General features: G+C 49.5%; 1 protein-coding gene across 1 annotated transcript in view; it reads right to left on the bottom strand.

The window, feature by feature from the left end:
* Positions 1-2,283: 2,283 nt before the first annotated feature.
* LOC143823483 (uncharacterized) overlaps positions 2,284-24,705 on the bottom strand; it is a 51,893-nt gene continuing 29,471 nt past the window's right edge. Inside the window, exons 3-4 of the mRNA XM_077309857.1 lie at positions 22,264-22,352; positions 2,284-5,412 (exon numbers count right to left, since the gene is read on the bottom strand). Coding sequence (XP_077165972.1) covers positions 5,153-5,412; positions 22,264-22,352 — 349 coding nt within the window. The 3' untranslated portion in view covers positions 2,284-5,152. The remainder of the gene's footprint in view (positions 5,413-22,263; positions 22,353-24,705) is intronic.

Below are 24,705 nucleotides of genomic sequence, written 5' to 3'. Positions count from 1 at the left end.
AATCTCGATTTTCAGGAGTCAATAGGAGGTAGGGATGTCCACCTGGAATTACAGCTCATATCCAGACTACAGAGATGAGTTTCCCTTGAGAAATTGGATACTTTGGAGGATAGACACTTTGGTGTGGTATTCCTCTGAGGTCCTCCCCGGACTTCATCCCCAAATCTTTCAGACCTGCATCTGGCAATCCTACCGCCCACCAGTGGCCAGGGGAGGCCTAGTAAGAAGGGTCCAATTAAAGGGATGGATGCATTAAAATGTGCTTTAAGAGCCAGCTTTTGAACCAACGAATGAGGGCACAAGCAGGATGCATCTTTTCATGCATGGCCTCAAAAGAGTAGGCAAAAAGGACAAGATCTGCTCACTGCTGCTGTATGTGTGCTAAAGGGCTTCCTGGGGAGAGCCGATGAGTGGAACAGGCCAGGGGATGCCTTCCCCAGTGATGGATGAAGCACACAGCCTTCAGCGGGGACAAGAGAACCCCCAGGAGTACACATGTCCTCTGCTTACTCCCACCCCTATCGCAAGAGACTCAGATTGGCTCTTCCTGGTTCCCGTTTCTGTATTCAACACAGTTGAAGTGAGGGGGACAAATGCAGAAATGTTCCCATTCATAACAACAAAATTGTTGGACTCTTAGTGGCACCTCTAGGCAATGCGAAACCACCCAAGAAAGAACACTGTAGGCTACTAGCCTAGGTGCCCGCCACCCCATGGCAGCCCACAAGAAACCTACGGGTGAGAATCAGTTTGAGCTGAACTTTACCAGGGCTCACCTCCAGCGGTCATAGCAAAGACATCTGTGTATGTGCTGAGGGCTTTTCCTCAATCCTAAAGAATCTCTGCCAACTTGGGATTGAGGCAGGCCTTCCTGGAAAGAGCTCTGCATTCAGGCAGGAGTTAGGACCTGGGCACCTTCCTTTATGAAACTGCATTGGGTGGGGGGTGAACGATCACTTCCTACCCTTTTCTCTTGCTCTCCCACTTGGCCACACATTCACACTTCTTGGCCGATGGTTCCTGCTTAGCAGTCCTGGCTTCCCCCCTGGGGCAGCGTTTCTTCTTGGCTCTTGCTGACAAAGTCTGACAATTAATAGCTGCTGAGATGGAGGGAGGGACAAGCCCTTCCTCCACGTTCTCCTCCCTTCTTCCTGGTGGATGCCCAACTAGACGGAGGGCTGTTCTGATCCATCAAAACATCTCGTATATCCCCGGGAAAGGCACTTCCTTGTACATGATAACTTTGGGGTCTGATCTGCCTTCCAGGAGGTTGGGAGAATAATTCCACCTTCCCCAGCTTGTCAAGGGACCTCATGGGGGTGCCATTTTTGCAGAAGTCACTGTGTCCTTCACTGCCTCACTGTCTTTGTGCACCCCGATGCCTCATCTCCCTGCTGGTTGTCTCCTACAGCAGTGCAAACATCCAAACACGGAGAAAGCCGGCTGCTGAGCAAGGCTAGAGACAGGTGAGATTTTCTTTGGAGAATGGCTGTCCAATGGACGCATCACTACCCTTGTGGAGACTCACGTGTACCTCAAAGTGTGACTGTTTGCTTAATATGTTGCAGGTTTTTGAGATGCTATAAAAAATGGGACAACCTGTTTAGAGCTGGGGTTTTTGTACCCTGTTTTCTTACTACCTGAAGAAGTCTCAAAGTGCCTTGCAATTGCCTACCCTTCTCCGCACAGCAGATGCCCTGAGGGGTAGGTGAGCCTGAGAGAGCTCTGAGAGAACAGTGACTGGGCCAAGGTCACTCAGCAGGCCTCATGTGTCTCAAAGGGGCTTACAATGGACCCCTTCCTCTCCCCGCAACAAACAGTCTGTGAGGTAGGTGAGGCTGAGAGAGCTCTGAGAGAACCATGACTCACCCAAGCAATCTGCATGTGGAGGAGGACTGGGGAATCAAACCCAGTTCTCCAGATTAGAGGCTGCCACTCTAAATCACTATACCAGAGTCACTGATGCCATGTTGTTTGCCTAGCATGCCTTGACCAGGATAGGCCAGGGGAGCCCAACGGCAACAGAGAATGGAAGCTAAGTAAGTTTGTTCCTGGTCAGTGTTTGGATAGGAGACCACTAAGGAATACCAGGGTCGTGACCTTGAGGCAGGCAATGGCAAACCATCCCTAGACATTCTTGTCTTGAAAACCCTGCAAGGGGGGAGGGGTGTCACCATAAATTGGAACTTTCCTTCTTCATCACCACCAGCCTAGCACAAAAGCATTTCTCTCCACGCAACCAAAATCCCCCCTCCCTCTTCCAGGAACAATGTTCAGAACTCGTCAGAAGAAAAGATTTTATTATTTTTTTTCCCAAAGAAAAAAAAAAAGAGCAATATAAATATTAGAGTATAAAACTTGCGTGTACACATCGACGTCTGCCTATATGGATATAAGAAGGATATAAGCATATATATATAATATATAAGTATAGTTCAATATTAGACACATTGAAAGGACAAGTGTGTTTCAATCCACATACACTGAAGAGCACAGAAGAGCACACGGAAAGAAGATACAAAGGAATCAGAAAATACTGATGTCCACAAGTCAACTACTACTAGGATTAAAAAAAACCCGGAAACCTTACACGTCACTAAGTTTGCAGCACTACTACACTAGTTTCAGGTTGCTGATTAAAGGAAAAGAAAAGACAACTAAGATTCCTCTACAGTACTTTGAAAAGGGTCACATAATAACTACTTTAGTTCATAAGAAGCCTTGGGTACGATCCAGTAAGGCGATTTCCCCTTGCAAGCCCCACGGAGAGGTGCACGAGAGCACGTCTGCCGTTCGGGGGGGGGGGGGGGCTAGTAGGTGAGAATTTCCAACTGGATCGTACCCTTTGTCACTAACTATGTAAACTGTTTCTAGTGCAGTCACCAAACACGGGGAGGGTGACTGGGATCGGTACAAAAATCAGATGCAGACAAAAAAACATTTTCTTCCTGCAAAACTGGTCCTGGTTTTGTAGACGCGTTGGGGGAGGCAGCGGATCTGATAGTGCGTGTAATGCTCTTGCGGGGAACACCGCGCAGCCAGCAAGGCTGGGGCCACAGTGGTTTGGAAAGCTGTCGGAAGTTTAACCTGAGTCGATCTTAGAAGGCGCGACCCTCTCAGGCAAGCTGCTGGTTAGTGGTTCAGGACAAAAATTTAAAAAGTCTCGGGCCACTCCGTGTCTGCAGGAGACCGGCTCTTGGTCTCTCGCGGTCCAGCTCCTGTGACAGAAGAGGACAGCTGCAGGGGAAGGGAAGGCGGATGGTCTGTAGGCAGGGGAGACCCTGTGCTCAGAGCCCACGGCAAACCCTCCCTGCCTGCCCGCCCATGGATATGCACAGAGTGGGGAAGAAGCGCTGCAGAAATCCTACCAACCCTAGGCTATTAAATAATACGGTTAAAGAACCCCAAAACAAGTGGTTTCGACGACACAGGAAAAGAACTCCAGAGTGCATTTGGAAAAAAAAAATTCAGTGGACTTTGAGCAGCATCCAGGCAGGGATGACGGACCAGAGATCCCGAGGACCTCCCTTGCACCAGAACCCTCCTGTGGAGACCAAGCTGACTTTCAGGATGGCCGCTGGCTCAGCAGTCAGCAAGCATTGGCCAGGACTTATCCTGGCATCCCTTCTCTATGCCTGGACCCGGAACGTTCTCCAGCCCCACGCTGTTTCCTTGAACGTCAGATTGCGAAGGCCCGCAAAGCCACAGGCATGTCTTGGGTGCGCTGCATAGACAATACGGAACGTGCATACTTTGCCGGTGCTCCTACGTGAGGGGGGGGGGAGGGGGGCAATGCATTTTGCTACTGAACTCAACTGGCGGACAGGCGATACTCGGGTTGCATCAGGGGAGTGGGCACTGGGCAGTGTATTTACATCATGCTGGTTACGGCATGCAATGGCTTCTGTATTCTAGCGTGGGAGGCGCTGGCTGTCCTACTGTACACGAGAGGCGATGGTTCTACATGCAGCTCGATGTGCAGAAAGAGGTGAAGCATTCCGTTTTCATTCATTCATTCTCTGCTGGGCTATCGGAACCCGTTCGCCTGCCTGTGGGGACTCACGGGGGCTATTTCAGTGCATTAAGGCAGGGGTAGTCAACCTGTGGTCCTCCAGATGTTCATGGACTACAATTCCCATGAGCCCCTGCCAGCATTTGCTGGCAGGGGCTCGTGGGAATTGTAGTCCATGAACATCTGGAGGACCACAGGTTGACCACCCCTGCATTAAGGGACAGCAGCTAACTACGCTCGCAAGCGGCCCACTACTTTCTCTAACTCTTGATCCAGAAAAACATCTACTGTACACATAAATATTCCCGACCAACATGGAGATGAGACGTCTCTTTAGAGGCCTTGGTAATCAATCAATAAGGGGGGGGGAGGGTGTCTGTGCCCCCCGCCCTCGGAAGGCTTCCCACGGCAAGGTGACTCGTGTGCCCTGCTTCTCAGAGAACACGATTGCGCTTTTGATGTTTTTTTTGTTTTTTTTTGAGGCCATCGCTGGTTAAACTTAAAGACAAATGTTTATAATGCACCTGAAATCTCATTCCCTTCTAATAATGCAGGATAAACATTTCTTTTAAATCAACAGGTTTAAATGGGAACTAAAGCACTCCCTATCAACTTCATAACAAGGATTCCAGTTCGAGGGGGGGGTGGGGGGCAGGGAACCAATCATCCAGGTAGGAAGAAGAGATGATGCGCTTTGACATGGGTGGGGGTGGGGAATGCATACATACAGATCTCTGTTCAGGAGAATTATTTACAATGGACAGTGCTCACACTAAGCCTCTTACGTTGCTTCAGATCGCTGTGGAGCAAACCAATGGCCATCTTTCGCCGATCAGGCACCCCTGCCTTTCCCCAGCAAGTGCATCACAACCGACAGGACTACATCTTGTTTTGTTTCCAAATTCTTCGACATCACGAGGACTATGGGTAGGGGGCCTACCCCTAGCCCTGATGACGCGACGACGACGTTACATTCGGAATGTTCTTTATTTTATTCTTATTCTTATTTTTTTTTTAAGAAAAATTTATTATCCACAGATTCACATTCATCCTCCATCCCAGGCTATGAATTGGGGGGAGTGCTGGGTGTTTTTGCCCTTCAGGTCTCAGGTGGCGCCGGTCTCCTCCTGCGTGTGCCGCCTACTTCTTCTCTTTCTTTCCCGACTTCTTCTTGTTTCCTCCTCCTCCTCCGGAGGCTGCTGCTTTCCCGTCGCGCTTGCCCGCCGCGTTTGAGAGCGTGGCCGTGCTGCCCGGGATGTACACGTTTTGCCTGTAGTCAGGGACGTGCTGCAGGGTAAACTGGGGGCCATACCTGGCGCTGAGGCCCATGGTGCCTGCGGTAGCTCCTCCTCCCAAAGTCGAATTTCCATCTGGATTGGCAGCGGCGGCCGCGGCAGCTTCTGCAGGAGACAGGGGATAAAAAAACAAAACAAAACAGAAAGTTGACAGATGTGGTCTTTTAACAACATTGCTAGATGACACGTCACTGCATCATTTCCTGCTTGTGTTATGCCGTTTTTCTGCCTTGTATCTGCATTCTGAGCCATGTCTAGGATGCTGTGCTGGTTTGCGATTTCTGCAATCCCAGCCCTATTTCCTTGCTGATTTAGAAGTATCATCTGATTGATCGCATCTGTTTACACTTGTGATCCTCCTTTAGCCTCTATGAGGATTGGTGGGGTTGCCAAAAACCTCCCCCCCCATCCTCTACTTGGGGGAGGGATGAAGGGTAGGGCTGCCAGATCCCAGTTGGGAAACACCTTGAGATTTGGGACTGGGGAGGACAAGCATCTCAGTGGGGCGGAAGGCCATCGAGTCCACCCTGCAAAGTATCTATTTTGTGCAGGAGAACTGATCTCTGCATTTTGGAGATGAGCTGTAATGCTGGGGGATCCCCAAGTCCCACCTGGAAGCTGGCATCCCTAAGGAAGTTGGACTGTAAATGCAGTCAATTAGTGTTAGCAGTCTGATATTGACTATTTCTGCTGCTTCCGCAGGTCATCGGGAGGCCCTCCTATGGGGCACGTTCACTCAGATATTCTAAAATGTTAGGCAAGCGACATGAGCACAGCCGTGTGTATTTTCCATTATGTGCGTGAAACATGCAGCAAGCTTTTCTCAACTCCCGGAAGACCTCCCACCCCCACACAGCTAAATCCGGCTAGCAAAACAAAGGAGTGGTGTGCTTCTCCGTAGGCATGCATAATCTGCTCCTTGGATTCCCCACGCGTGCAAAAGGCACAGTTGATTTCATCGGCAGACGGGTGTCTAGAATGGACCTTTGGGGCAGGGGTAGTCAAACTGCGGCCCTCCAGATGTCCATGGACTACAATTCCCAGGAGCCCCTGCCAACAAACGCTGGCAGGGGCTCCTGGGAATTGTAGTCCATGGACATCTGGAGGGCCGCAGTTTGACTACCCCTTCTTTGGGGCTCTAAAAGGGCGCAGAAATACAAATCCCTTCCAACCTCTTGGTTCCCATAGGAGCCCACATTTCAGTGCGATGCAAATACATGGAGACCAGTGGCTGCTTCCAGCGCCCTGCATTCCTTCTCAGAGCAGTGGTCTTTTAAGGGTGCGTACAAAGATATACTTACAGTCAAGCTAAACAGTGTCTTCCATTTTTAAAGGCTGCAGTAACATTTCAAAAGAGGGAGACTGGAACTTTCTACAGAAATGCGAGGACAGTAGTGCCTACTTGTTACTTGGGCAGCAGCACAAGTGCTTACAGGGACCCAATGAAGGGTGCACATGACACCATTGCTCTCCCAGATGCACTGGCTCCAGATGGAAGACTGGATCGGAGTCAAAATTTTGGTACTAACCTTTAAAGCAGGGGTAGGCAAACTGTGGCCCTCCAGATGTCCATGGACTACAATGGACTGCTAGCAGGGGCTCCTGGGAATTGTAGTCCATGGACATCTGGAGGGCCGCAGTTTGACTACCCCTTCTTTGGGGCTCTAAAAGGGCGCAGAAATACAAATCCCTTCCAACCTCTTGGTTCCCATAGGAGCCCACATTTCAGTGCGATGCAAATACATGGAGACCAGTGGCTGCTTCCAGCGCCCTGCATTCCTTCTCAGAGCAGTGGTCTTTTAAGGGTGCGTACAAAGATATACTTACAGTCAAGCTAAACAGTGTCTTCCATTTTTAAAGGCTGCAGTAACATTTCAAAAGAGGGAGACTGGAACTTTCTACAGAAATGCGAGGACAGTAGTGCCTACTTGTTACTCGGGCAGCAGCACAAGTGCTTACAGGGACCCATAGGAGGGTGCACATGACACCATTGCTCTCCCAGATGCACTGGCTCCAGATGGAAGACTGGATCGGAGTCAACATTTTGGTACTAACCTTTAAAGCAGGGGTAGGCAAACTGGCCCTCCAGATGTCCATGGACTACAATGGACTGCTAGCAGGGGCTCCTGGGAATTGTAGTCCATGGACATCTGGAGGGCCACAGTTTGCCTACCCCCGCTTTAAAGGCTTAAACAGTCTGGAGCACCTATTTTCCTTACACCCCCCCCCCCCAAAAAAGAGCATTTAAATCATCAGACCAGCATCTGTTCAGGATCCCTGGGCTAAACTGGCCTTGACCAGTTCCATCTTTTCAGCCTTGGCCCCAAACTGGTAAAATGCTCGGCCTAAAGTGATCAGGGCCCTGCGGGAACGTAACTAGCAAAGGAGAACTGTTTCAGGGGGCCTTTGGTCAGGTCCTGGAAAGACCATCAGGTAATGCTGAGACCTCTCTGCTGGAAACTGAGGAAAGATCCACCCCGCATCGGTTGTGTAATTAGTTGGGGGGTAATTAGACAATGCTATAATCTTTTAATTGTTTGCTATTAATGATGGTGTTACCTGCCCTGAGCTGAATTGGAAGGGGGCGGAGGTTAGAAGAATAAAGATTTATTTATATTTATTTATTTATTTATTTATTTATTTATTTATTCATTCATTCATTCATTCATTCATTCATTCATTCATTCATTCATTCATTCATTCATTCATTCATTCATTTATTTAACTCCATAATCAATAAAGCTGAAACTGTGTTTTTGAAACACACCAGCTTCCCATCTCTTCCTTGGCTTGAAACAAACCAACAGCATGCTGGCAAAAGAGACTCCTGGTAGAGAAATGTGGCAAATAAAAACCAGTGAGCTCTTTTTCTTCTACTTAAAAAAAAAAAGTAAGCAGGGGTTTGCTCAACTCTCCTCGGCCTCCCAGACTCCACCACAAACTCACAGGGTCACTCTTTTTGGCAAGCAACTCTTCCCGCAGCCTCACACCCCGGATGCCCCCCCCACCCCAACACACCCTTGTCAACATGGCTGTGACCATGGCCTCCCTTACAAGGTTGTTTTTAGGGTTACAAGGATAATACACACGTGCCTTACATCCGCACCTGAAACGGGGAATATCCAGGCACGGCTTTATTATTGTTTCACACTTTCGATGCCTGAATCCATCTGCTTGCAAAAGGAGATTAGGGCAGACGGAGGCTGTGGAAGCCCCAAATGGAGCTTAGATGGGAAGACTGGAGAAACATTTTAAGATCTCTTGCCTATGGAGATACGTAAAGGAACTAAATCTCGCACTTGCCTTCTTCTCCTGGCATCTTGGGTGTGTTTCAGAAAGAGCAGGGAGTTTGTTTATTTTTTAACCTTTACATTTACTTGCCACCCTCTCTCCAGAGACTCAGGGCTGTTCACAACCATGCTTGTACCCCCCCTCCCCCAGGACTCTGTTCAAAGCCTTCTGTGCCAACTTGTGGGCAAAATACGCAAATGGGAATCAAGGCGTATGCTTTTCCTTGCTGTTTCTCAGACGTGACAACCTCTTTCCCGAAGACTGGCCTTGGTCTGATAGGGGCACGGTGGGAGACTGCATCAGCTGACTGCTTTCCAGGGCTGGAAACTCTCCCCAGCTGGGAGGGAAAAACTCAACATTGTTCCTTCCAATGTTGAAGCTAATACAAAACTCTCAGGCCTTCTATCTGCAAATTCCCATTTCTGACAGGAGAGGAGTGATACCGCTCTGCCAGTTCTAGCTGACCTCAGGTAGGAAGTCACATAGACCAGATTTGGTTTTTAGGCAAAGAAGAGAGAGAGGTGACTTCCTCTTCACAGTCTTTCTGCAGGGGAGCTGCCCACCGCATTCCTGGACTGAACTCCTACTCATCTGATAAAGAACGTAGGAGGTTTTGAAGATGAGCTAACACACCAGGCCAGAATTTTACATCTGTGGTTTGCTTTTATAGCTGGGCTTTAAGTCCTGCACACTTACAATAAATCGACTTCTCGGCATCTACTAACTATTCCCTACCAAGTATACAAAACCAGATTCCGAGTCTATGCATCTAATTTTAGCAATGATGCACTGTTTCCATTTGTTTCCTAACTGCATTCTCGCTTGCCAGTTTTGACTAGAGATTTACCTCCTGCTTGACTGGAATGCTGTGAAAAAGTCAAATTTTTTCGCACTGGGAGAAATGCTGGCAGCCAGAAGCTCACGGTAACGGAGCAGAAACATCTGCCCGGAGCCAAGGAAGATCAGCATTCAGGACTGAACGAAGCCAGGCGCAATTAAGACGCAAGTTTTCAACTGTAAACATTTCAAACAGAAATGCGTTTTGAGAGTCGGTTTTGGTGGCTCGATTGCCAAGACCCAAATGCTGAACTCGCACACTTGCTCCTGTGCCAGACTTTGCAAAGAAGTCAGGAATGTCTTCAAGATGGACCCTGACAACCTGGCCCACAGGGCCAACGCTGCAGAGCCACCAAGAACATACTGTCTCTAGCCAGAGTTGTGGCAGCTGCTTGAAACCGCAACCCACAAAAGCAATCATAAGTGGCAACTGTAAGGCAGGCAGCTCCCCCCCCCCTCCCGGTGGGCAGGTCCCCGCTGGCCACTGGAGGGGGACGGGAGGGGGTAGGGTTGGTAGATCCAGGTTGAGAAACTCAGGGAGATTTGGAGATGGGAGTTTGTGAAGGACAGGGAGCCCAGCTGGGTACAAATGCTATGGAGTCCTCCCCCCGAAGTATCCATTTTCTCAAGGGGAACCAATCTCTGTAGTCTGGAGCTGTAACTCCAGGGTCCTCCTGGAGGCTGGCATTGCTGTCTTGCAGATTCCATGTGCCTTCCATAGGAGAACTTCCCGGCAAACTGCATCCAAAGCACAGCCCCTGCCAAGCACGGAAACAGATAGGAGAAGAGATCTAGGGAGTGCAATATGTCCCACTCCAGCGCAAAGTCCCTGCTGATTGGCCAGCCCAAAGTGTGGCATTGGGGACCACCAAAAGCTGATGGCTTTTCTCTGTGCTGGATTTATCTAAGGAGTTTTTAGAAGCTCCAATGGGAAGATTTGCAGAGTTTAATTATATTTTCTGTAGTGCTAATCCACAAGCTGACTTGCTCATTTCTTGGCTTTATTGTCTCTCAAGGACAGTTCTGGGGTATTTCTTTCTTTCTTTCTTTTTTTTAAAGATGTTCCAAGATAACATGGAGCTTTTAATCCAAGCTATAATCTTTGTACCACTTCATTAGCACAACATTTGCAAGAATTCATCAAGTTGTACACAGAAACCTTTAAAGGGGTGCAATAGTTCAGTGCATGTATACTTTCCCTATCCCCAACAAGCAGGGGTGGCCAGACTGTGGTTCTCCAGATGTCCAAGGACTACAATTCCCATGAGCATCTGCCATGCTGGGGCTGCTTCCAGTTGGAAAAGAAAGTGAGTGGAGGTTGCATCTGGATTGGTTCCCCGCCAAAGGTTCAGAACTGAGTTCCCAAAGGGAATCTGCAACTGCCCTAGGGGTGCAAGTCTTTGTGGAAATTGTGTGTTGTTTGGGCCTTGATATTGCATTCTGTGGCAATAAGAGGAAACATCCTGGGTTGTTCCTATCTTTGGTAAAAAGCGGAGGTAGGGAGGAGTCAAGGATTCAGCGATGGGGATGGAGGGGTCAGACACTTATCTCCAAAAAAGACCAGGGCTCAACTGGTAAAAATCTCACCAGTCTCTGCTGGGCCATCGTATAGCAGTGGCTCCCAATCACATTTATTTTTATAGATTAAAAGTAAAGCTGGAAAACAGACTGTTAATACCACGTGGATGTTCAAGCCCTCAGACAAATCTCAAGCTATCTCCAAACGTGCTTAATCTTAAAAAAAAAAAAAACTCATCACGATCCCTTTTCTCACAAAACGTTTTTTGAAACAAAAGGCAGGCCTGGCTGTAAAGCAGAATTCTGCCTTCATAAAGGGAGAGGGCGGGGGGGGGGGGATCTGTAAGTTCTCAAAAGGGGTAGCACAATCTGAAGTTTCTGCTAGGGAATGTATGTGATATTAAAGGTACGTTCCAGCCAACGCTAAGCACGTTTAAGTCGGATTCATTTTAATGGGAGAATTCACAGGGCAGCCCTAAGCAGCTCTGCTGGTAGAGAGCACCGTCTACTCACACCAGACTTACGCCCACCCTGTGCAGGGGTGGCCAATCGGTGGCTCTCCAGATGTCCATGGACTACAATCCCCATGAGCTCATGGGAATTGTAGTCCATTGACATCTGGAGAGCCACCGACTGGCCACCTCTGCCTGTGGGATTTTCGAGGAACGAGATGAACCGAGGGACATTGCCATTGTCTGCCTCTGTGCTGACACTAAGGTTGCCAACCCCAGCTTGGGAAACACCTGGAGATTTGGGGGGTGGAGCTTGAGGTTTGGGGAACGGAAGGACTCCAGTGGGGTATAGTGCCGTACAGTTCACCTTCCAAAGTGCCCATTTTCTCCAGGTGAAGAGATTTATGTCACCTGGAGATCAGCTGTAATCCACTGGAGGTCTCCAGCTACCACCTGGAGGTTGGTGTCCCTAGCCAAAGGCTGGGACTTTCTTGGTGATCTCCCACCCAAGTGCTAACTAGGATCGACCCTGCTTAGCTTCCGAGATCTGAGGAATCTATGCTAGTCTGGCAGTTACAGAAGAAGAAGGGAGTCTCAAAGCGGCTTACAATTGCCTTCCCTTCCTCTCCCCACAGGGCTGAGAGAGTTCTGGTAGGGCTGAGTGAGTTCTGACAGAACCGCTCTACGAGAACAACCCTAAGAGAGCTGTGACCGGTCCAAAGTCACCCAGCTGGCTGCATGTGGAGGAGTGGGGAATCAAACCCGGCTGGCCAGATTAGAAGTCTGCGTTCCTAACCACTATGCCTTTCTAAATTCATTGCAGGAAATTGGCTTAGAAGGGTATGACTCTGATTAGGCCTGCACAGTTATGGTTGACTTTCGCTCTCCTTTGGAAGTGAACTAAGCTTGACCTGATTAAGTGTAGCAGAATGGTGCCTACCGAGTATAATGAGTTCCCCAGCTGGGAGTGGGGTCGCTGACCTCCAGGTCCTGCAGATCTCTCTGTGGGACCCTCCGAATTACAAACCACCTACTAAAATCCTGACCTGGTTGTGTGTGTGTGTGTGTGGGAGGGGGGGGAGGAGGCACAAGAGCGAAGAGGGATCTGGCCTGAGCCTTCGGGGCTTTCCCAACGCAGGAGAAGCCTCCTGCCCAAGCCCAAGCTGGCTTTGCAGCCGTGCCACTTTAAATAGAGCCGTAAGTGGGACACAACGCCCCGTCTTCTCCACGGCCCGCTCTCTGCTGCGTGACCTACCAACCCACTTCTGTGCTGTGCTGTGACGTGACTGACGAAACAGATGCCACCGAGCTGTCCGTAGCAAGCATTACCGGCCCGCTGACTGGGGTGGGTAGGGGGAGGGCTGGAGCCTAATCCACAGCACAGCCGGAAGAGGCCGCACGACATGTGCCAGGGGCAGTGGAGGAGGAAGTGGCTGCTGCTCCAGCCTCTGGTTTCCCACTTTTTTCTGTGAGGTCCCTGAACAAAACAAGAAGCTTCTTCAAAGGGAGGCCCAAATCATCCCAGAACCTGGAGTAATGTGCAGGCTTAAGGGCAGGCTTTGGCCTGTCCAGCCCATCAATGGGCAGGGCTGTGGAAAATTATCCAGCAGGCCCCCAATTGGCTGTGACCCCACATGACAGTAGAACCAAAAATCCCTCAGGAGTATTTTTCATTTATTTCATCTGTGATCTGCTTTCCTCTCCAACGGAGACCCAAAACAACTTATGTCCTCCTCCTCCGCTTCTCCGTTTTGTCCTCACAATTTGCAGAGAAAGGGGAGGCTGAGAGCTTGTGAATGACTCAAGGTCACCCAGTGACCTCCCAGGAGAGTCTGTCTGGTGTCCAGCTTAAGAGCAGCAGCCTCTAATCTGGGTTTGATCCCCTGTTCCTCCTCCAGCTGGGTGACCTTGAGCTTGTCACAGTTCTCTCAGAGCTCTCTCAGTCCCACCAACCTCATAGGGTGTCTGCAGTAGGGAGAGGAAGGATTGGCGACCGTAAGCCGCTTTGAGACTCCTTCAGGCAGTGAAAAGTGGGGCACACAAAACCAGCTCTTCTTCCAGTTATTCACAAGCTGGGGCTCAAAGGTGGCTGTCCAAAATTCCAGCCCAACTCTCCAAGAATTAACCAGGCTCGCTCTCACGTTCCTACCAGGTTGTGGATTCCTTTCAAAATTCAACAAGCTTTTTTCAAGTAATGGTCATTACAAGCTTTGGGGTAGCCCAAGGTATTTTTGTGATCAGAATTCAGAGAGGAGTGGTCTGTAAATCAAATAAACAAAGGCAGAAAATCCCAAGGCCACCCTCTCCTCAAGCATACGTACTGGGCACACTGCACTAGGACAGGGGTCCACAAGGTAGTAGTTGCTGACACCATTGGCACCTTTCCTGGGGCCTGCCAAGTGTTTTCAGAAAATGGACAGGGCTACTTTGCCCAGAAAAGCTTCTGGTTGGCCACTGGAGACAAGATTGGCTGTGCAGATTTTTCAACACATGCCTGTGGCAGAAGCTTCCTGTGCAATTCCTGTGCAAGCTACAGATTTTAATTTCCAGATATTTCAAAAATTTTGTACATAACGTATCTAAGCACTTCATTTTTTTTCTGTCTGAGCTAAAATGGACAATGAAGAAAACAGACAGGAAGAGAGTTGATTCTTTTGAGATGCGGCGTTGGACGGGAGTTCTACAAAGACTGTGGACTGCCAAAAAGAAGAGGACAGCTTACTTCTTTCCCTGCCAGTCATTCGCTCAAAATGTGACCCTTCCCTACAACAAAAAGGCGCAGGTTCATCCCACTGCACACATCCCTGCCTCATTTTTTTCATGGAGTGAAAAGCAAGAGGTGTCCAGGGTGGTTAAGAGCGACGGCTTCTAATCTGGTGAGCCTGGTTTGAGTCCCTGCTCCTCCATATGCAGCCAGTTGGGTGACTTTGGGCTAGTCACAGTCCTGATAATGCTGTTGACTGAGCAGTCCTGTCAGAAGCTCCCTCAGCCCCACCTACCTCACAGGGTGCCTACTGTGGGGAGAGGAAGGGAAGGTGATTGTAAGCCACTTTGAGATTCCTTTGGCCAGTGAAAAGCAGGGTATAAAAAAATACAGGCATTTATTTAGAAAAAAAGCTGGTTTTTATACCCCGCTTTTATCATCTCCACATGATCTATGTTGGACGATGATCAGGATTTCTGCCTCCTGAAGCTCCTAGTTGACAGGAGACGTGGAAACTCAGGGGAAGGGGGTCGCACCAAAAGCGAAGAAATAGTCCCAGAAGGCCAACAGTGCAGTGGGAAGGAAAATTATTTTCTCCCGCAGTACTGCCCCTAGGCCTTTCACATACATTTCTCCAGGCATGATGTAAATAAATAAAACAGTTTTTCTTCCCCCTGCAGGAGATGAAGAAAACACATCTCAGATTACACCCTCCCCCCTCCAACCCGTTTCTGCTTCCCTCGCCAATGGAGCTCATCTCTGATTGAGTCACGAATACTCAGGGGCTTCTCTCTAGCTCGGTAGCCACACGGCCTGTGTCGACCGCTGCCTACGCGTAGGCCTTTATTTAACAGCAGGGAGTACAATTTAGGAAGACCTGCTTGGGCCTGCAGACAGGTGGTATCTAAAAATCCCCACGAGAGCATTCCTCTCTTTTATCAGAGCCGCGCATTCTAGCAGGAACATGAAAGCCACATTCCCTGCGCCTCTGCAACCTTGGCACATGGGCACGGATCCTCTTTCAATCCTATTTCTTTAAGCACAAAAGAAATCTACGAAATTCTCCCCCCCCTCGGATTGTAGAATTAAGCCCCCTTTGTATCGCTGATTTTCCACGGGTGCTTTAACTCTGCCCTGGGCTTGCATGGCTCTAGCTCAGGGGTAGGCAAACTGTGGCCCTCCAGATGTCCATGGACTACAATTCCCATGAGCCCCTGCCAGCGGATGCTGGCAGGGGCTCATGGGAATTGTAGTCCATGGACATCTGGAGTGCCACAGTTTGCCTACCCCTGCTCTAGCTGCTCCTTGTAAGCCCAGAAGACATCCCTTTGATGCCTCAGAAAGGGCTGCCTTTAAAGGCCTTCTGAGGAGACTCCCCGGATTTTGTGAGCAGGGACAAACCGGGACGTAATCAGACCGTCAACATTTCATTTCCTCACAAAGCTCTTTGACCAGCTGGTTCTGTCGCAACAACGCTCAGGGCCGGGAAGAAGACCCTGGAAAATGAGGCCTGGTTGGCACGCCAGCAGGATGTATTAATTATCCCTCCCACGTGGCCGGAGGAACGGCACAGTTTACTACGGGAAGGCACTGAGCCTATAGGGCCTGTAGGGCTCCGGCATAAACACCCTCCACTCCCCCTAACAACTGAGAGCTCCTAAAAATGGCTGGCGACTCCCCTCAGCCCCCACCTTTAACCCCACACAAAATGTATTTCAGATATGGCTGCCAGGTCCTCTTCTGGCCACTGGTGCGGGATGGGGGAGGGGTGACAGATCTAGGTTGGGAAACTCCTGGGTATTTAGCAGTGGAGGTTGGGCAGGTCAGGGATTTCTGTGGGTAGGGGCTCATGGGAATTGTAGTCCATGGGCATCTGGAGAGCCACAGTTTAGTCACCCCTGCCATAGAGTCTACCCTCCAGAGCACCTATTTTCTCCATGGGAACTGATCTCTGTAATCTAGACATGAGCTGTAATTCTGGCAGGAAGGGGGAGTCTCCAGGCCCCTGTTGAAGGCTGGCATGCCAAATTTCAAAGACCATTTAGAAAAATGAAATACCGAGGCACAAAAGACCTTTGCAAAATGTATTCAGGATGTTTTGAGCACCTCCAACCAATCCCTGGTGCCCCTTCGTCCTCATATAATTGCAATAAAATGCACAGTTATTTAGGAGAATGCATGGGGGAGGAGGGAAACACTGAGATCCTCCAAAATATCTCACGTATACTACCCTAAGATAAGATAACCATGAGAACAACTGACGGTTCCCGCAAACAGCCCAGCTGCTTACACACCCTTTACAGACCTACAGGGTGGGTAAGTCCATGTTAGGAAGCTCCTGGAGATTTGGAAGTAGAGGCTGAGAATGACAGAAACCCCAGTGGGATGCAATGCCATAAAGCAGTGGTCCCCAACCTTTTTATCACCGGGGACCAGTCAATGCTTGACAATTTTACTGAGGCCCGGGGGGGGGGGGGTAGTTTTTGCCGAGGGACATCACCGCCGCTGCCTGAGCCCCTGCTCCACTTGCTTTCCCGCCAGCGCCCCTGACTTCCCACCACCCGCTGGGGGGTGCTGCCAGCAGCAGCTGCGCAGTGCCACGCTGAGGGGGAGCCCCAGCCATGGCGGCTGCTGGAGAGCACCAAAGGTGAGCCAGTGTCAGAGTGGCAGGGCAGCCCCTGAGGCAGCAGCCGGGGAGGAGGAGCCGCGGCCAGGTACTGATTGATCCACGGACCGGTCCCGGTACCCGGACTGGGGGTTGGGGGCCACTGCCATAAAGCCTACAAAGCATCCATTTTCTATAGCTGGAGATGAGGTGTAATTCTGGGGGATCCCCAGGTTCTTCCTGGAGGTTGGCATTCCTTCTGGGCACTGGAACGGCTAGTGATCCTCTGGAAGATCTGGGGATCCAGTAACTGGGGAAAAGTGAGCTCTACCTCACGAAAGCTTATGCTCCCATAAATGTTCTACTCCTCAAAATGCCAAAAGGTTCTGCTGCCAACTTGATGCGGTGGTTAAGAGCGGCAGCTTCTAATTTGGAGAGGTGGGTTTGATGCCCCACTTCTCTTCCACACGCAGCCAGCTGGGAGACTTTGGGCCAGTCCCAGTTCTTTTAAAGCTGTTCTCACAGAGCAGTTCTCTCAATACTCTCTGAGCTCCACCTGCCTCACAGGGCCTCTGTTGTGGGGAGAGGAAGGGAAGGCGGCTGTAAGCCACTCTGAGATTCCTCCAGGCAGTGAAAAGCAAGGTATGAAAAACCCAACTCTTTTTCTTCTTGTTGTGGCGACAACAGACTAGTGCTCCAGCCTCTGCTCAGGGACTGTGGGGTAACTTCAGATTCTCAAATTCACTGGATGGCTGAAAGTTCTCCTTATGTCCTCTATTCAGAACAAGTCCAAATATGTAGAACAGAAAAAGATATGGCTCTTACTGAATTATAACAATTCACTTTCAGTGCTCGGAAAATTCCACATCCATTATTTGAGAAGGAGGAATTTTAATTTGGACAGAAAAAAATAGAGTTAGCTGAACAGGAATAAAAATCTTAGATATTTTTTTAAATGTAACCTGGGAATTCAAACCTGCAGCTGACACAATAATTGCACTGACGATGCGATTGCGTCTGAAATCCAGATACTAACCCAAATTGTGACACACAGCCCAGACACCACAGTTCCCTGTCTCCATGACACCCTCCCATCCCACACACTTCTCTGCTGAAGGGGGGGGGAATGATGGCTCATAACAGGACAGCAGGGACACGTGAGAACCCACAGGGCTGCTGAGCTGCCAGAGAGCATGAGTAAGACTCGCTGTGAATGTGATGCCCCCCCCCCACAATTTGGTAAAAGAATGAAAAACAACAACACTAAACTGAGTCATTAGGAGGCAACAAACCAACTAGCATCTCTCCTTGTGTATGTGGGATTGCATGTGCTCATCCTTTGCTGAATCCAGCCCATTGTGGGGCTGGAGATGGAGATGCCACAAATAGCCTCCAGCCATGCTGACTCCGTCCATGAATCCAGGGTGATTGTTTCTCTTTCCCTGTCTACAGCCAAGCATACCCCGGCAGTGGAGCTCAACCCTCTCTGGCAGATACAGGCAGCCCAAAGAGTCAAGCCAGCCCTGCAGGGCTTTCCTGGCATAGCAACAATCCAGAGGACTCCATCCTCCTCCTCCTCTTTAGGCAACTCAGTCAGTTCTCCTGGGCAAGTGAACACAGAGGCAAAGAGCTTGCCTCCTTTCTAGTGTCACCTGGAACAGAAGGTTCGGCATCCTGGTCATCGACGTCCGGGTGAGGCCTGGAGACCTCCCAGAATTACAACTGACCAAGTTACAGAGATCCGTTTCTCTAGAGAAAATGGCAATTTTGGAGGATGGACTGTAGCAGGGGTGGCCAAACGGTGGCTCTCCAGATGTCCATGGACTACAATTCCCATGAGCCCCTGCTGGTACATGCTGGCTCATGGGAATGGTAGTCCATGGACATCTGGAGAGCCACTGTTTAGCCACTCCTGGACTATGGTATTATGCTTCACTGAGGTCCTTTCCTTCTACAAATTCTGCCTTCCCCAAATCTCCAGGAATTTCCCAGCACAGTTGGCAATCCTCTTTGGCATAATGCTCTCACACACATGTTCCTCTGTAGCTAGCTTTCTCTCAATCCACAGATAAACGGCTTCTCCAAAATTTCTGGGACAAATTGTACATTGTGTGGGAGATGCATGATTTATTATCCAGATGTTTTTGGGGTGATGGAGGGAAGTGGGTTTGATCTAGGCCAAGGGTGGCCAAACTGTGGTTCTCTACATGTCCATGGACTACAATCTCCATGAGCTCCTGCCTGCCCGTTAGTCTTTAAGCTGCTACTGGACTCTTGCTCTTTTTAACTGACCTCCAGATGGTCTACCATAAATCAGGGATGGCCAGACTGTAGCTCTTCAGATGTCCATGCTGGGGGGGGGGGAGTGCACATGCTGACAGGGGCTCATGGGAATTGTAGACCATGGACATCAGGAGAGCCACAGTTAGCTTACCCCTGCCATAATTTCTAGGTGAAATCTGCTTTCAAATTCTCCCCTCCACAGGCAAATCCCGAATCTCCAGGAATTCCTGAGGCTGGAGCTGGCAACCCTACATTGATTGACCCAGAGGGTTGCCATCTCTAGGCTGAGAAATATCTGTAGATTTGGGGGAGGAGCTTGGAAAAGGCGGAGTTTGGGCAGGGGCAGGGTTCACTGCCACATTGTCCTCCCAGCAGCCATTTCCCCAAGGGAAAATGATCCCTATTGTCTGAAGATCAGGTGAACTTGTAATAGCAGATCTCCTGGACCCCCTGGAGGCTACATACTCTACTCAACCAAGCACTGTGCCCTTGCTCCGGGAGTCTCATTCACCACTGGGCAATTTCCATACAGCTGCTTAGCATGAGTAGCATCCCGAATTCAAGCAACTTCCTATGCGCAAACCCTTTTCCCTTGCCAGTGTCAAGCTTATGGGGACAAGATGAACTGTATGGAAACGAGCATTAGCTGCCGTCACCCACCCCGACTGACTGTGCATTGCTTTTGAAGGGAACAGTTCATTACGTTTCTGCACTGGGAGTGCCCCTGATGTACAAAAGGACTGCAGTATGGTTGTTCAAGAGAGAGGCTTGCTACACCCCTGAGCGACGGATCGCTTATCCATCCCCCTGGCAGACCGAGTCCAAAACTGGCTAAACTGGAATGCTTAGATTTCAGCTGATTTATTTCAACTGATGAACTCTAAATACATTTACTCAAAAGTAAGTCACAGTGAATGATGCAACGATTATTCCTGAATAATCTGAATCATATCCGTTGCGGGCGGGCGGGAGTGCGACTTCAAGCAGGATGTGGGAACTTCCTTCCCAAACCACATAATTTTTTTAAAGCCATGTCCTCCTGCTGGGGCCCTGAGATGAGAAGTGTCACCTGTCAGGGGAGAGAAGGGATCTTGCTGGGGCAGGACACAGCTGTCTGCTGGGGCAATGCTTTAACACAGGGGTAGTCAAACTGCGGCCCTCCCGATGTCCATGGACTACAATTCCCATGAGCCCCTGCCAGGGGCTCATGGGAATTGTAGTCCATGGACATCGGGAGGGCTGCAGTTTGACTACCCCTGCAACGACTTCCCCCATGCCAGCTTCAGGTGCAGTTGGCAGGTCAGGCTAGATCTATTGCCCTCATGAGCAACTGTGCCTTCAAAAATGGAAACTGGTGTGAGAGCTCTGCGATGATTTGGGCTAGGATCCAACTCTGGAGAAAGTCCTAGGACAGCATTTATCTAATCAGATTAGTCAACTGAAGATCTACGGAATTATTACAAAGGTGCCTCTGACTGCCAGCTTTGGGCCAGGGAATTCCTGGAGATTCTGGGGGCGGGGCCCAGGGGAAGGGAGGGGCTTCATCAGATATAATGCTGCAGAGTCCACCTTCCACAGCAGCCATTTTCTCCAGGGGAACTAATCCCTGTCTGAAGATCACAAGCAGGAGCTCTTCAGTCATTACCTGGCGATTTAGAAATACAACATGGGGTACGGCGTATTACCGTTGTGCAAAAGAAAAAAAACCCACTGTTTAAAGACAACACAACTAAATAAGATTCTGTATAGCTTTTCTCTATATTGTACACATTCTTATTTAGTTGTGATGTGGTTACATAGTGAATTTTTTTCTTTTGTATTACCTGGAGGTTGCAGCCCTACCAAGCAGGGTTGTTGTTGTTGTGTTTTTTTTACAAGAACAATGGATCATTTCTCTCCTCTGGGGCCAGCAGATCCCCTGGAATGACAACTGCTTTCCAGAGATCTGTCTCCCCTGGTGAAAATGTGTGGAGTGTAGATTCTATGGGAGGAGTGGCCAAACTGTGACTGTCCAGATATTCATGGACCAAGATTCCCTTGAGCCAGCACCATGATGGCAGGGCCTCATGGGAATTGCAGTCCATGGACATCTGGTGAGCCACAGTATGGCCACTCCTGTTCTATGGCATTATATCCTATGGGTCCCCCAACCCCCAAATTTCCAGGAATTTCTCAACTTGGAGTTGGCAGACCTAGGGATCAGACATTTTGCCTCTTGGATTTTGACTTTGCAAGGCAGAAGGAGGAGCTATGCCCCGTACTGAGACACGTGATTACACCGGGCACTTCTAAGCAAGCAGTAAAATGGCAATTTTGCAAATTTCTTTAGCAGTAAACCTCACAGAAATGAAAACAAATTCCCTTCCTCAGAGCTACCACCATAACACAAATTCAAACACCTTTATTGATCATCTGGATCTTATGCAATTATCAGCAATGATTTCTTGAACCAGATAGCCGCCATGACCTTCAGCAGCTTATAGAAACAGCTGCCATCAAGCCAAAGAACCTCAGTGTCTACAAGCAGTTTGTTTGGCTGAAGAGAATTTTATTTTTATTTTTTTGCCTGAGGTCTTCTTTTGATAGCCCTGTCCTGGCTGACCATCTCTCCTTCCCAGGAGGCAACTGACCCTAGAAGGCACGGACAGCACTGGACACCCCTGTCCCTGGAACCAGACAGGAGGCCGCCGTGTAAAAATAATCCTCTTATTTATGAAGGAAGGAAATTAGATCTGCAGTTGCCCAGAGGGGAAGATAAGCACACGGGGAATCTAAGGCTTTTCTCCCCCTCAGAGCAAAACTGCTCTGCCCCCACCATTCCCCTCTTCTTTTTCAATACCAACACCCTGTTTCCAAATGTGTCCTTCTCCTGAGCCAGCCGTCACAAGTGTTCCCTGGGTGTTTTAGAAGGCTTTCAGGGGGGAGCAGCAAGGCTTCAGCACACGGAGTCTATACTGAGCTCGTGAAATGTGCTGTGTCTATTGTAAAAAATAATCTATGACAAGACAGCATGGGATTCTGGTTTCTGTTTCTGTTTTGTTTTTTACACACAAAGGGTTACGAATTAGCCCACTGTTCCTTATAGCAACACCATTTTGTAGAGCAGGAAAGGTCCCCAGCTGCATTTGAACGCAGCCTCCGCTGGCTTGCATCTTGTACAGAACAGGTATTTCACGTACAGCTGCTGTTGCTTTTTTAAAAGCATGCATGGTAAACATTTGCACCGCTGAACTAAAACGGATACCGCAGTCTCGGTGGACACTGACCGTTCGCCGATGCCAGGATCATGGCTTGGAGCATTTCCGTGTCAAACTGGTTGTTTGGCCAAGTCCCATTTTCATCCCCATTCTGAGATCTGAAGAGGACACAAAAACAAAAACACTCTTTAGAAAGAGACAGTTCAGAGGGGGAGAGAGAGAGAGAGAGAGAGCATATTTATTCACAATGGAAGACATGCCCAACACACAGCAGGACTGAGTCGTAAAGGGAACTGGCCAGACAGGCCCCTTGTGAAGCTTTGCAAGGAAGAAGGAGGAGCCATGCCCCATACTGAGAGATGAGATTACATTGGGCACTTCTAAGCAAGCAGTAAAACGGCAATTTTGCAAATTTCTTTAGCAGTAAACCTCACTGAAATGAAAACAAATTCTCTTCCTCAGAGCTACTACCATAACACAAATTCAGAGCTACTACCATAACACAAACTTTTGGGCAAAAGAAGATATTTTAGCAGGAGAAAGCTGCAGCTCCTTGCCTACGGGTGCCCTGATGCTCAAATAGAGCTGATGACAGCATATATGGCATCTCTGTATCCCTTGCAGGATTCCCTTACAATACCCCTCCCACCTTCTGGCTAAGATAAAAGGACTCAGATCTATATTGCTACTCAGACCAGGAGCTTACAGGCTTGGCTCTTCATATCATGTGAGCATCATTTGCCCTAATTATATTTAAAAAAAGAGATGGAGTACCTTGCGAGTGAATACACTGACTTTACTAATACCACTTTGTGGAGGACTCATTACTGCCACTGAGGAAAAAATTGAAAATGGAAAAATCATCCAGATACCGTTTCGGCTGAGTCCAGGTGGAAATTATAATAAAGAGATAACAGAGACTCTTATAATTTGAATATTAAATTAAGCCATTGGACAGATTTTTTTCTTCTTCTCTTGTTGTGTATTTGGGATTGTCCACTTTCTTCTTGCAGGTTCTGTGAACCTGGGCAGGTTGTTAGTGGGTGGGCAGAGGGGATTGTGTCTGAGCTTGGCTCTTGTGGCCCTTCCTTGTATACTCAGGAAATTGCCCATTGCCACTTTGAGGTCCGGAGGCAAGTTTCCTTCAGGCCAGACAGACCAGGGTTTCTGGGGGGGGGGCATCATCTGGGCATGGAATTGGGGTCACTGTGATGGGCAGGTAGAAGTGAATTTCCTGCATTCTTCAGGGGGTTGGACTAGATGATCCTGGAGGTCCCTTCTAGGAAAGTGCCTTTCCCTGACACAAGAGGTTCTGCCAGGAGAGGTTAAAATTCGAAGAGTACCCCAAACAATACTATTTCCAGCTTCCATCCAATAACAAAGGGCACAGAAATGGGAGGGGAGAATTAACAATGCTTTATAACAGATGAAGATGCCAGAGCAGACACAGAACTAGGATCTGGGAGATCCAGGTTCAAATTCCATCCTCTGTCCTGAAAGCTTGCTGGGCGGCCTCGGGCCACGTGTACACTCCTGGCCTAACCCACCTCACAGGGTTCTTTTGAAGGCAGAAAGGACACTGTAATAGTTTGGGGTCCTCAATGGAGAGGAAGGTGGAGTATAAACCCATCAGTATAACCGCTCCGCGGTATAAATAATCTATATACCGCTCCACAGTATAAATAAAAGGCCGAGTCCGGGATCGAAATCGCTGGACTGGCCCCCCCGCCCCGAACTGACAATCCGGGTCCAATCGGAAGATGCGCACAGTGCACCTTACGATTGGCCCCTTGCCCCCACCCTTAACACAGCCTCGCTCCACCCACACCCCGTGGGACGAACCAGGTAGCCGCCCGACCGCTGGGGAGGGGGCCAGCCGTTGGATGCATCCCGACAGTCTCGGGGCGGGCCCGCCGCATCGCAGACGTGTGGAGGATGGGCCAACTCATGGGAGGGCGGCGGCCGGAGGGCGGGAGAGCGCAGCACCCGGCAGAGGCTTCGGGGGCCAGCCCATCGCCGGGGATGGGAGCCCCTGGGGGAGGCTACCCGCGGCCCTCGTTGCAGCTCCGAGTCCCGCGGGGTTCCAGGGGACTCGCCGGGGAGGGGGCCGGTAGGGGGTGCCCCAGCCCTTTCAAAGCCCGTCCTTATGCACGGGCTTTGAAGCCTAGTAAATACAATACAACAAAACCTTCATGGCTTTCTTTTCAAAATGTCATAAACGCACACGCAGGACTGGCCCAGCTACACATGAGGGAGATTCACCATCAACATCCTCTTTTAAATAAAATGCTAATACCACCTGTATGTGTGTGGGACAGAGAAACAAAGATCTGGATCAGGACCGCAGGGCAAGGGGACGTTCAGCCCTCCCACCCGCTGTGCCATCTCCTCAATGCAAATCTTTGCCAAGGAAGGGAGAGCATGCCATTCCCCTCATAAACAAGCAGCAGCTGGAGGGGACATTAGAAGCAGGAATGGACAAATTGTAGCCCACCAGATGTACATGGATTA

Source organism: Paroedura picta, chromosome 14, assembly GCF_049243985.1.
Source record: "Paroedura picta isolate Pp20150507F chromosome 14, Ppicta_v3.0, whole genome shotgun sequence".
Lineage (NCBI taxonomy): Eukaryota > Metazoa > Chordata > Lepidosauria > Squamata > Gekkonidae > Paroedura > Paroedura picta.
Note: the sequence above shows the minus strand (reverse complement) of the source record. Positions and strands in the feature narration are given on the sequence as shown.